This window comes from Delphinus delphis, chromosome 8, assembly GCF_949987515.2.
Source record: "Delphinus delphis chromosome 8, mDelDel1.2, whole genome shotgun sequence".
NCBI classification, from domain to species: Eukaryota; Metazoa; Chordata; class Mammalia; order Artiodactyla; family Delphinidae; genus Delphinus; species Delphinus delphis.
This window is the reverse complement of record NC_082690.1, coordinates 22,320,639-22,334,106: the sequence shown is the minus strand read 5'-3', so window position 1 is coordinate 22,334,106 and position 13,468 is coordinate 22,320,639. Positions and strand designations below refer to the sequence as shown.

The following is a 13,468-nucleotide window of genomic DNA, read 5'->3' as shown; positions in this document are numbered from 1 at the left end:
CAGACAGTACTGGTACAAATTCTGGCTGTGCTATTAGTAGCTGTGTGACCTTGGGCTGATTAATTAACCTCACTGAGCCTAGGTTTCCAAATCTGTTAAACAGAGATTAATCCATTTCTCAGGAACATTGTAGGGATTAGTGATAATGTTAGACACAGAGAGGTCATAGGTAAGATTATGGGCTCTAGAGCCAGGCTACCTGGATTTGAACCCTGGCACTGCACTTACTAGCTGCATGACCTTGGACACATTACCTAACCTCTCTGTCCTCAGTTTCCTTATCAGTTAAGAGGGAATGACAGAAGTTCATATCTCATAGTGGTTATTAGTTAATATTTGCAAAGTTCTTAGAACAGTGCCTGGTACATAGTTAGTGCTAGCTAAGATTTTGTTAAATAAATTGGGGGCTTTTGTTTTGCTTTTTAATATATTTATTTATTTACTTATCTATTTTGGCTGTGCTGGGTCTTAGTTTCGGCATGCAGACTTCTCAGTTGCAGCATGTGGACTTCTCAGTTGCGGGATGCAGACTCTTAGTTGCGACATGAGGGCTCCTTAGTTGTGGCATGTGAACTCTTAGTTGTGGCATACATGCGGGATCTAGTTCCCCGACCAGGGATTGAACCCAGGCCCCCTGCATTGGGAACATGGAGTCTTACCCACTGGACCACCAGGGAAGTCCCAAATAAATTGTTAATTAAGGTTCCTGGCACCATGTAAACACTCATAAAAGGTAGCTATTATTTGTATTCAGTGTATAATTGATTCCATGTGAAAACAAATTCTGAAAAGTTTGATAGCCATATAACCCCCCCACGGTGTCTTTTTTTTTTTAATTACCAAGGTTTAAAGCCTTATTAATACAAATCTCAGAGGTACAAGGAAAGTTTATCATTTATATTCTAAATTGTCTCTGCTTGATGTAAATTAATTTTTTTTTCCCTTGGAGGGACCTTCAGTGTAATTAGTAATGTGATATAAGCCTGATTAATCTGACCTGTGCATCACAAGTCACTTGTCTTTAGCCCAAGAGGAATGCTTCCTTTCTGAATTGACCTATGATCTCTGAGTAGCCCATCATCTCTCATGACTGCTTCTAACAACCTTCCTGCTTATTAGAAGACCTTGAGACAGGGTTTCTGTATATATAATTCTAGTTTTGTGCCCTGGAACCGAAAAAGGGTGGGAGAGGCTGAAGCAGGTTTTGTTAGTGAAATATTTATTAAAAGTCTTCCATTTGTTATCCTCCTGCCACTAGTATTATGTAAAATGTGCAAAGAGCTTTTGCATCAGCAGACACAATGAGACCTTGTCTTTATCCTTCAAGCCTACTTAGCACTAGCCGCACATTAAGCCTGGAATATGGAAGACAGCTCAAAGGGTTTTGTTTCCTTTTGTTTTGTGTTTCCCCTCTTCACCTCCCTCCGCCTCCCCCACTCCATTTTGGGCTGAGGAAGAGCGTTTACTTGCTTCTTAGCTCACTGAACTCTCTCATTGAACAAATAGATGTCTCACAGTGGTCAGCAGAATCACATTTCATCTCAACTGTGATGATTGTTCTTGTGTCCTCTTGTCAGGTAGGGAGGGAGTGACTGGTGTTTGGAAGTAAACTGTGCAGCTGGCCTCTTGCTGGTGGGCAACAAGGTATGCAGTGACGTCAGCGTTGGCTGATCGGTATTCAGTTTGTGCAGTGGGTCAGCTCCGTCTCCACACTCTACTACCTTTCATTTGTCCGCTTTCATTTCCTCATAATTGTCTTCTTCGTTCCTATTATAATAACTACAAAAGATGTGTAACTCTTCAGCAAGACTGGATATCTGAATTCTACTGGTAATTTTAGAAACAAGGATAAATTTAACCCTAAAACCATCTGCTTCTCTGTAGGAGGATTTTTAAAATTATAAATTAGACATTATAACACACTGCTGGAGATTAAAAATTGCCTTGGTTGTGTTGATTCCTAGAAATCATTTACTTTCTCTTAGCTTGAAGACTGGTTTTCAATGTTTTGGTTGCTTTTTTCCTTTTTAAAATAATGATTTAAATTGTTTACCTAACGACTTCTATTTAGTCTTTGTTATTTAAATATTAAATCTTGAAAGTATTTAGTAATTATAATTATTTTGCAACAATAAACAGCGACAAACTGTTTAACACCTGTATCTTTTTCAAAACCTCCGTTTCATTCTTTATTTCCCGGCTACTGGAAGAGTGGTCTGGGGACCAGCATGAGCATCACTTGGGATGTCTGTTAGAAGTGCAGACTCTCAAGCCCACCCCTCGGCCTACTGAATCAGAATCTGCATTTTAGCAGGTTCCCCAGATGATTTGTATGCATGCTAATGTTTGATCTATTTCACTCCGACAGTATTCACTAATGTGCTTTGTTCCCATCAGACAGTAATCAGCTTATTTACTCTGTGTAAGGAAGGCCCTGTTATTCCTAAAACGTTAGCCCTTTGCTAATGACGATTGGGCACTGATAATTTATGTGATTTAGTGACGACAGTAATAATAATTGATTTTTGTTATCATGAAGATTCAGGTCAGTCACTTTCAAAATATAAAGCAGAAAACAATAATAGTAGTTCTAATACTGTTTTCAAATATATCCATGGTCTGTTACTAGTTAGATAAGAGGTAATTAGAAGACTCAGCTTTTAAGGCCAAGTTGATTTCCATGAGTCAGTCAACACTAATTAATGTGGTTAGAGACTCTACCCCAAACACTCTCTTCTATCAACATTTTAGGCCACACAGAAACCAGGTGAGAAAATATGGATATATCAGGAAATCTCAAAACTAACGTTAAAGTAAAAACTTGGAGTACATGCCTTAGCGTTGTAGGGATAGGAACATAAATCATCTTCACATGAAAAGGACAAGATGTGTCTATTTTAACACATTCTTAAAATCAATATAGATTTCTAAAATGAATGTAGGTGTATATTTGACATTTACTTTGCAAACATCTTAATTATTCCCATTCATTTATTAAGGATGCTTTTAACATAGCATTCAATATTGTAGAGATGAGAAAGCCCTCACTTGTCGACTTCTGCTAGCAGAGGGATAAATTAGAAAATCTCTCATCTCTATATAATGTAAAGAATTTTTCCTGGGTTTATAACAGCCTTATCTCCAATTTTAAGTTGGATTAAACTTCTCTGACTATGAGGCCTTACAACAAAAAAAATAAAAACAACTTCTCTGACTAGTGACGTTCTTAGAACATCTGTGGTATAGTAAAAAAAAAGAACACCTGGCTTGGAGTTCAAAGGCCCTGTATTTGAATACTGGCTAAGCTACTTGCAGCTGTAGATATTTGGGCAATTCGGTTAACTACTTTCAGTTTCCCCCTTTGTAAGGTAAGGACATTCATACCTCACAGGGCTGTCATCATGATTAAATGAGATAATATATACAAAAATACCAAGTGTGTAATGCCTAGTCCAAAGTTGGCAAGACATAAATGGTTTTTGGATTTGATTATAATTCATACACCATGTTGAAGGACTAGTTGTCATTTTGTTTCAAAAACTTCTTATGATTTCATATCTTAAAATTGTGAAGCTAAGAGGTTCTTCGAGAAAGATTTGTCTTTTCCCTACTGTGCTCAAGAAATGTTGAAAATCTTGATTGATCTGACAAATTCAAGGTATGTTATGAGTGAGAGTTCAAGCAATTACTCCCACCAATTACTCCCATACAAATGACAAATTACCGCAGAGGAAAAAAACTTCTTTATACCTTCAAAATTTTGTCAGAGTTGTTTAGTCAATCATGTATGAATAAAAATAGTATCAAAATAATGCTAGTCTGAACCCTGAATTGGAGTGAGAAGTATCAGTATGAATTCATGGGTTATTGTTTTTTCTTAATACATATACATATAGACAGGCACAAAAACAAATGTAGGAGTGTGTGTGTGTGTGTGTGTGTGTACACTGATAAGCATTCATATGTATATTTCCTCTGTTTGATGACAGGGCCTAGACTCAGTGACAGCCCAGTTGCAGTGAGTACATCTAGGTCTTAGTCTTGGTTTCTAAATACCATTCCTCTGTAAAAGGAATCAGGGCGGGCTTCGCTGGTGGTGCAGTGGTTGGGAGTCCGCCTGCCTATGTAGGGGACGCAGGTTCGTGCCCCGGTCCGGGAGGATCCCACGTGCCGCGGAGCGGCTGGGCCCGTGAGCCATGGCCGCTGAGCCTGCGCGTCCGGAGCCTGTGCTCCGCAACGGGAGAGGCCACGACAGTGAGAGGCCCGCGTACCGCAAAAACAAACAAACAAAAAAGGAATCAGGGCTCCTTGGAAAAGCAGTTGATTCATGGGATGGGGCAGGAAAGTACAAGATGAGCCTGGAACATCTGGTACCAAGAGATAAGGAAATACTTAAAATGAAATTTTATAAGGATGGGGGCATGTTGAAAGGATACAGGAGCCAACCTGAATTAGCTCCTAGTGGCCAAAGCTGGAACTATTTAAGCATCAAAATAAATAACAATAGTATTGAATTATAACCCAAAGAATAAAATAAATACTTATGATGAATATAATATGACAGTATTGTAAAAAATAAACAAATAGTTTAATGAGTAAATAAATAAGAGAGGAAGAAGGGACAACTCTTGAAGAGTTGTAATTAATAACTGTAGAAGGAATGAGGGAAATGAAAGCTCACCGTTAGAACATCACAGTAATCGTTGCTGCAATCAAGATCTGCCTACGAATGCTAAATTAATGGGTGAAAGTTTAAGGAGAAACAGGGTATATATAGACTCAATATATCTTTAAAATATTTATTTATTAATCTCAAGGGGAAAAATAGTAACTTTATAATGGGGTAACCCAAAAGACACCACCTTAATCCACAGATCAAGGTTAACTCCACCAATAATTAAGCCATAATACCTGCACCCCATCATATGATGCCCTGAGAAGAGCACTTCACCTCTGTGATGTTCTTCCCAAAAAGCAATCATTTTAATCTAATCATGAGAAAACATCCAGCAAACCCAAACTGAGAGACAGTCTACAAAATACCTGACCAGCACTGGTCATGGTCAAGAAAGACAAGGAGAGACTGAGGAACTATTAGAAATTAGAGAAGACTAAGGAGTCATGACAACTAAGTGCATTGTGGAACCCTGCAGTGAGAGAGGACGTTAGAGAGAACACTGGAGAACTCTTAATGAAGTCCATGGTTTAATTAATAGTACTGAATCAGTGTTACTTTTTTTTTAATTAATTAATTTTTTTTTTTTTTGGACTGTGTTGGGTCTTCGTTGCTGCGCGCAGGCTTTCTCTAGTTGCGGCGAGCGGGGGCTACTCTTCGTTGCGGTGCACGGGCTTCTCATTGCGGTGGCTTATCTTGTTGCAGAGCAAGGGCTTGTAGGTGCGTGCGGGCTTCAGTAGTTGTGGTGCGCAGGCTCAGTAGCTTGGCTTATGGGCTCTAGAGCACGGGCTCAGTAGTTGTGGTGCACAGGCTTAGTTGCTCCGAGGCATGTGGGATCTTCCCGGACCAGGGCTTGAACCCATGTCCTCTGCACTGTCAGGCGGATTCTTAACCACTGCACCACCAAGGAAGCCCAGTGTTACTTTCTTAGTTTTGATAATTTTACTAATAGAGTTATGTAAAATGTTAACATTAGGGGAGGAAGCTGGATAAAGGGCATAGGGAATTCTCACTTTATTGTTGCAACTCTTCTGTAAAACTATTTGGAAATTAAAAGTTAAAACTATCAAAGTGAATCCAACATAGCATGGCATACATTCTATGACAGAGAAACAGGAAGCAAAAAAGTGTCTGAGGGACATAGCAGCCATCATTTGAGGTATTAACTTGTAGATCAGAACATTTGAGAAGACATTAAACTAGACATTAAACTTTCCTTTCCAGCAAAGCCAGGCTGGGTCTGGGTCTAGCATAGAGAAGAATGCCCATGTGACTGTTTTCATAATGCTTTTCAAAAGTCAGGTGATAATGTGGGGTCTTTGATTATTCTCTGTTGTTATGAGACTATCTTCTGTGTTTGCACAGTGGTTGACACATGTATGCACTCAAATGTTTAATGAAGGAAGCAATGAATTTGGTTGGTGTGATGAAACATTAAATAACCATTCCACGTGAATAAATAGCGATAAGAAAGAAATCCTGGGACTTCCCTGGTAGTCCAGTGGCTAAGACTCCACACTCCCAATGCAGGGAGCCCGGGTTTGATCCCTGGTCAGGGAACTAGATCCCACATGCTGCAACTAAGAGTTCGCATACCACAACTAAAGATCCCACACGTGGCAACAAAGACCTGGAGCAGCCAAATAAATAATAAATAAATTTTTAAAGAAACATTAAAGAAAAAAATCCTGCATAGCTCTGCCGTTCTCGTATTTCATCCCTCTTGCTCGCCCCTCATTTCACTATATGCTTTTAGGCAGAAAGCTGCAGACTGTGAATGAAGCAAATTGTCCAGATTCCTGTGAAGAAATAAAAAGGCTTTTATTTTTAAGTGTTTTCCCATTGCCACTTCTTAAACCTGACAATTATTAACCTGCTCAAAAATAGCTACATATCACTGTACCAGAGAAAGACATAAAGGTGGTTAACAGTGAGAGCTCTGTAGCCAGACTTGGTAAGTCTGCAATTTAGTGTAACCTCTAGCAAGGTACTTAACTTTCTACCCTCACTCTTTCCTAAAATAAGGATACCTCATGGGGTTACTAAGAAGAAATTATCTTAGGAGAGCTTAGGTCAGCTTCTGACACTTTTAAAAGACACGATGACAGCATATTCATTCAGCAAACCTTTGTTGAACAGCTGCTGTGTGCTGACAGCGTACTAAGTCCTAGGGGAACAGACATATATCATTTCCCCCTTTTCTACTCTCAAGGAGTTTAGTCTGATAGAGAAGACAGATAAGTAAAACAAGAAGAAGAATTGCTATTCTTCTCTTCTGTTGAGTAGCTTACTCAGTGGCTACTGTTTATTGAGCACCTGCTTTGTTTCAATAGCATGCCTAAAGCATTATTATGTTATCTACTTATGATGTAAGTGTACTTATCTACATATACTCACTTATTGTGAGTATATGTTACTCATAATAACTTTGTGAAGTGTAGACATTGTCCGCATTTTGCAAATGAGGAAACCAAGGCTCTGAGAAATTAGTAATTTGCCCGAGATCACACAGCTAAGAGGAAAACCCAAGATTTGCCTGACTCCAAAGCTTTCCTTAACCCATACATCAGATGATTACAAATAAAATATTTAAGTGCTTTGACAGGGTTATAGAAGACATCTACATAAATGCTATTATAATAATTTTAATGAACCTGATTTTCTTTCGGTGCTTCTCTTAATGTTCCTACAGACTCAAGTTCCTGTTTTCTTCAGTTACCTACAGGAAATAGAAGTAACATCTGTTTAGTACCTTTTTTCTTCTAAGGTAACAGGACGCTTTCTTTGTCCCAGATGTGTACAGCCAAGGTTGAGACTAGGCTACTACAGGCACCATGGTGCTTTCCTAGTTTTTGCTCTCTTCCTGCCTATGAAGTGTCCAGTGAGAGAGCCTAGGGGAGTAAAGAGTCCAGGCCACCTTCCTGACAGACCTGTGTCCCAGTCACTCTTTGAGTTCGTTCTACAAGAGTCGGGGGAGGTTCAGAATGAAGGAGTTCTGGAATGGCTCTGTGAGACGTTAAAACGTTCCAGTGCTATTTAGAGAGTATTCTCAACTTACATGTGCTAAAACTCATCCTGTGATTACGGTTTAAAGTACAGCAATTATTGGACCTATTTCATGATCTCCAAACACACTTCCCAGAGCTTCTTGGGCTTTTCTGTGAGTGAAAGTAACATTTTCCTCTTTAAATGTTATTTGAACATCTAGTCCTTGGATCGTTTGAGAGTATAGTTTTTCTAGAAAATTAGAAACACCTATCAATATGGACACATGGGTTGTGATGTGATGTGAGTGGTTAGTCCTACAGGTGGAATTGAGAAGATAAGACCTCTCTGACAGTCATTTTGGAAAGCCGAGCATAGGACTGAACTGCAGTTACGTTGTGGAGGGAGGTGTTCTCGTCGCCTCGTACTCCTGGATGCCAAGGACAGGCCACAGCTGTGTTCCACCAGGTTTAGATGCACCATCTCTTTCCCCACATGCACCGTCTTTTCTCTCATGAACGCTTAAGCTTCTCCACACTGTCTTTACCCTTCCTGTGTATTTTCTCAGGACCCTTTTCTCTGAAAGGCAGTAATTGGTAATGATGGCTTTGGTAGCTGACACTTCACATCTGCTGTGCTCCAGGCATTCTACATTCTTAGTCTCATTTAATCCTCACAGCATCCTATCTGGGTAGGTGGATTATCCCCTCACTTATAGATACAGAAAATAAGGTTCAGGAAAATTAAATAATTTACGTAGGGGCCTTGAGGCTAGAAAGTGGCAAAACTGGAAATCAGCTGTAGGTCTCCCTAACTTCATAGGTCGTACTCTGCCATGAGGCTGTGGTGTTGGGGATCATGACTGTGTCTGTTACTACTGCTTATGTCAGGGAGCTTAGAGAATGCCTCCCCTAAGGTACAGAAGCGCACCATAGTCTCAGGGTGTGAGTAGAGTGTGAGTTTCTGTTAACTCATTGGATCCCCATAACAACCTGCTGACTACGATGTTTCAGTGTTACAGCTGGGGAGACTGAGGCTCACAAAGACTGAACACATGTCACGCAGCCAGTCAGTCTGGCACCGGAGACTTGTTCCAGTCCCCTTGGGGCACCACCGAAAGCTCACTCTCCATGCACTGCGTATACCAGCCAGAGTAGAGCCAGTTCCCATCACTGAGGTGTATCCTTCAGCCAGGAGTCTGTTGCAGCATGAGACATTTTGGCTCTAACTTACAAAACAACAGGAATTTGTTCCTTCACTAAGACCATGTGACTATGTGAAGGCTTAGCAAAAGAGCACAAGCTTGCATTTATACCAAATCTCACTGCATTTGTCTTCTGCTGTAACTTTCATGCATATTGAAGGCATCTGAGTACAGTGTTTCCAGAGGGCATGCTGTTTATCAAAGCTGCAGATTCAGTGTGACTAATATCGTAAGGAGAAGGCCATTAACGATTTTGAAGTATAATGCCACCGCGTTCCATAAATGAGTAAACAAGTGATATTGGTGATAGGTGGCCTGTGGCTGGGTCACATGGCCATTGCATGTTAATGAGCTATTCAGATAAGTATCTGCCTAATTCAGGATGTGCGGGCCAACACTTAGAGAGCTGTTACTTAGGAAACACTGTCCTCAGTTGCCTTAAAATGTTATATTTATCTTGCTAGCCTGGGGCTGTGAGAGCAGCCGGTCCCTTGGTTGTGTTTAGGTAAATATCTTAGAGTTTTACTCATTTGTTTCTTTTTTTATAAACCATACAAGCTCAAGAGCTCTTAATCATGGAGTAATTGAAATTCTAAGATTATCAAATTCAAGTTGATTGTCCATATCAGTGGATTTTTCTTTCAGCCTTAAAAATACAAGAGATAAAGTCTTTTTCCAGCCTCTCGCTCATTCTCTTTGAGAAGAAAACTTAATTCATTAACACATTCATTCAACAAATATTTACTGAGTACTTAATATTTGCTATTCATTGTGCTAAGTGCTAAGGAAACATCATAAGATACATGCCATCGCATTCTCACAGAGTGAATAGTGGTGATATTGTTAATGTAGCATATTGTAAAATTATTATGAGAAATTCAGTATAGTTTTAGAGCACAGATGAAAGTAACATTTATTTCCATCCCAATAGATTTCGGTTTTGGAAATTTCTTTAAAAGTGGTGAACTGCTGGCAACATGGTGTGGCAGCCCCCCTTATGCAGCCCCAGAAGTCTTTGAAGGGCAGCAGTATGAAGGACCACAGCTGGATATTTGGGTATTTCTTTGCTTTGCTGTGTTAAATGCATCTGTAATGATAATACTTGGTACTCTGGCCCATCTGGGAATCTCTCGGTACCTAACACGTAGTCAATAGTTCATACTTTCCCTGTCCACTGGACTAAAATTAGAGCATCTTGAATTAGATTCTAGGAAAGAATTTCTAGGGAAAGATGTTATCATACTAATATCAGCAATGATTTAAAGTTTAGTAATCAAAATGATTTAATTTAATTCTTTTGGTATTTATTATAGGATGCTTTATTGCACTGGTCAGCATTTCAGATTTTTTTTTTTAATTCTGAGAAAATAGTAAATTCAAACAGGAATTTTTCAGTCCATATGATTTTAAGAGCCCTGAGGATATTTAGGAAAACAAAGAGTGTTTGAAGTTCTCAGTAGAAAAGAGACTGCATTGTTTTCTTCCCTAGAGCATGGGAGTTGTTCTTTACGTCCTTGTCTGTGGAGCTCTACCTTTTGATGGACCGACTCTTCCAATTTTGAGGCAGAGAGTGTTAGAAGGAAGATTCCGGATTCCGTATTTCATGTCAGAAGGTAACAACCTGTTTATCTTAAAATTATGTTTTACAAAATTTGTTCTGAAAATGAGTGCCTAAACAAAGGCTTCTCTTTTTCTAAGTTTGGGTGCCAAATAAAGTGACCGAGTCACTTTAAAAGCTGTAGAAATAAGCAACCCCTTCCATGTAGGTGAGAGAAATTCTAACCTTCCTACTCATAACTGGAAACAGAAAATTTCCCAGATTAAGAACAGCAAGTCTTCCCATTTACCCTTGTCTATAAATGTCCCAGGTTTATTTATATTTTTATATATATTTATTGGAGTATAAATGCTTTACAATGTTGTGTTAGTTTCTTCTGTACGACAAAGTGACTCAGTTATACATATACATATGTTCCCATATCTCTTTCCTCTTGCGTCTCCCTCCCTCCCACCCTCCCTATCCCACCCCTCTAGGTCATCACAAAGCACCCAGCTGATCTCCCTGTGCTATGCAGCTGCTTCCCACTAGCTAGCTGTTTTACATTTGGTAGTGTATATATGTCAGTGCTACTCTTTCACTTCGTCCCAGCTTCCCCTTCCCCGCTGGTGTCCTCAATTCCATTCTCTAGTAGGTCTGCATCTTCATTCCTGCCCTGCCACTAGGTTCATCAGTACCGTTTTTTTAGATTCCATATATGTGTATTAGCATACGGTATTTGTTTTTCTCTTTCTGACTTACTTCACTCTGTATGACAGACTCTAGGTCCATCCACCTCATTACAAATGACTCAATTTCATTCCCTTTTATGGCTGAGTAATATTCCATTGTGTATATGTACCACATCTTCTTTATCCATTCATCTGTCAACGGACATTTAGGTTGCTTCCATGTCCTGGCTATGTAAATAGTGCTGCAGTGAACATTTGTGGTATATGTATCTTTTTGAATTACGGTTTTCTCAGCGTATATGCCTAGTAGTGGAATTGCTGGGTGATATGGTAGTTCTATTTTTAGTTTTTTAAGGAACCTCCATACTGTTCTGCATAGTGGCTGTATCAATTTACATTCCCACCAGCGGTGCAGGAGAGTTCCCTTTTCTCCACACACTCTCTAGCATTTATTGTTTGTAGATTTTTTGATGATGGCCATTCTGACCGGTGTGAGGTGATACCTCATCTTTTGCAACCACAACGCTAGGAGACTAGATATCAATTACAGGGGAAAAAACTGTAAAAAATAAAAACACATGGAGGCTAAACAATACACTACTAAACAACCAGGTTTATTTTAGACTTAGAGAAGCATTTTGTAGATACAGATTCACAACCATTTCACTCTAAGTATGAAATGGATTTTCCCACATCTTTTGGTGGGAAGTTACAAAATTAAATTTTTAAATTAAATTTAAAACCAACTAGCAAAACTGTTGAATTCAGATGAAGTGCCATAGTCCCTTCCAGTCTTGTATTGGTTTTTCCTGCATGGGCAGCAGTTAAATTTACTCAGTTTAAATTTTGGTTTTTATCCTTAATTTGCTTGTTCCTGGTAACAGAAGTAATGTTCTAGTAGTTAAGAGGATAGATTTTGGAGCCAGACCACCTGGTTTTCATCCTGAGTCCACCACTTACTGACAGTCTGGCCTTGGCAAGTTATATCTCTGTGCTTCAGTTTCCTCAGTCTATAAATGGAAATAACAATAGTTTCTAAAAGGGGTATTGTGGGGATTAATTAAATTAAGCTCTGTAAAGCTCTTAGCATGGTGCCTAGAACATAACAAGTGATAAAAGGCTAGTTTATGTGGGGGTAGTAAAGAATATGATGTCAGCTCAGAGAATAAGCTAGTGCCCAGGGTTGCAGCAGTGCAGTTTACTTAGTGTCATCAGTAGTGACTAGTGTTTCATGTACATTTTTCTCAGTTGCACTGATACGGAGAATAGCAACAGTCCCTTGGAGAGCTCCAGCCTCACTTAATAGCCTTAGTGTATCAGCCTCAGAAGTGACTGTAAGGAACTGTTTATTATTTGCTTTTTCTAGGAAGAAGGCTTGTTTTTTTCTTTAGTGGAAATCTAAGTCTGTGTCTAGATATTGTAAGTTGAGAAATTCAGTGAAAAGGTTCATTAAGTACAGAATTGGATAGATCTACACACTCCTGTTTTTTCTTAAGTATTCATTCACAGTGATGGTTAATTTTGTGCGCCAGCATTCATCATGTGAACTTGACAAATACAAGTAGCCTTCAGGTATTCGTTTATTCATTTGACCTTCTGCTTTCCAGTGGGCACTGTGGAGGGTACAAAGATTAACACCATTGTACAAAGTCACATGAGTCAAGTCAATACCCCAAAGTGCAAGGTGATTTACGTGACTTTTGTAACATTGTGTTTTCTGTAGATTGTGAGCACCTTATTCGAAGGATGTTGGTCCTAGACCCGTCCAAACGGCTAACCATAGCTCAAATCAAGGAGCATAAGTGGATGCTCGTAGAAGTTCCTGTACAGAGACCTGTTCTCTATCCACAAGGGCAAGAAAATGAGCCATCCATTGGGGAGTTTAATGAACAGGTTCTGCGATTGATGCACGGCCTTGGAATAGATCAACAGAAAACCATTGAGGTAAAGTGGTCAGAGATTCGACTAAAGAAATTTTAGGACTCTGTTGTACTTAGTAACTTGAAATTTCATGCTCATACCTGTCATCCTGGTCTTTTAGCCATCCCAGTACCTAGGCCTACTGTTCAGTGTTCCCTGAAGATTTCGTCACACTATATTTATGTTTGCTTTCAATCAATATAAAAATTCCTCCCTTTGCCCCAACTGCCAAAAATATTTAAAAGGAAGTGTTTATATAGGATTGAGAAAAGACAAAGATGGAAGCTTAGCAAATACAAAGTAGAAAGCTTCTTCTAAGATGAAACATGAAGTTCTATACAGGTAATAAGCTAGTTTATATGAAACATAAATGTGCAGATATGGAACAAGGCTGAGGGCTGAGCAGGAAACAAGAAGGGTAGGCATCGGGTTTAGGTTGTGAACTGAAGAAACTC

At 39.3% G+C, this 13,468-nt stretch overlaps 1 protein-coding gene across 5 annotated transcripts in view; it reads left to right on the top strand.

Annotated features, from left to right (window-relative positions):
- SIK2 (salt inducible kinase 2) overlaps positions 1-13,468 on the top strand; it is a 132,239-nt gene that overhangs the window by 88,675 nt on the left and 30,096 nt on the right. For all 5 annotated transcript variants that reach the window (XM_060017977.1, XM_060017976.1, XM_060017978.1 and 2 more), the window contains exons 5-7: positions 9,796-9,920; positions 10,354-10,477; positions 12,817-13,037. In XM_060017977.1, the coding sequence (XP_059873960.1) occupies positions 9,796-9,920; positions 10,354-10,477; positions 12,817-13,037 (470 nt within the window). The remainder of the gene's footprint in view (positions 1-9,795; positions 9,921-10,353; positions 10,478-12,816; positions 13,038-13,468) is intronic.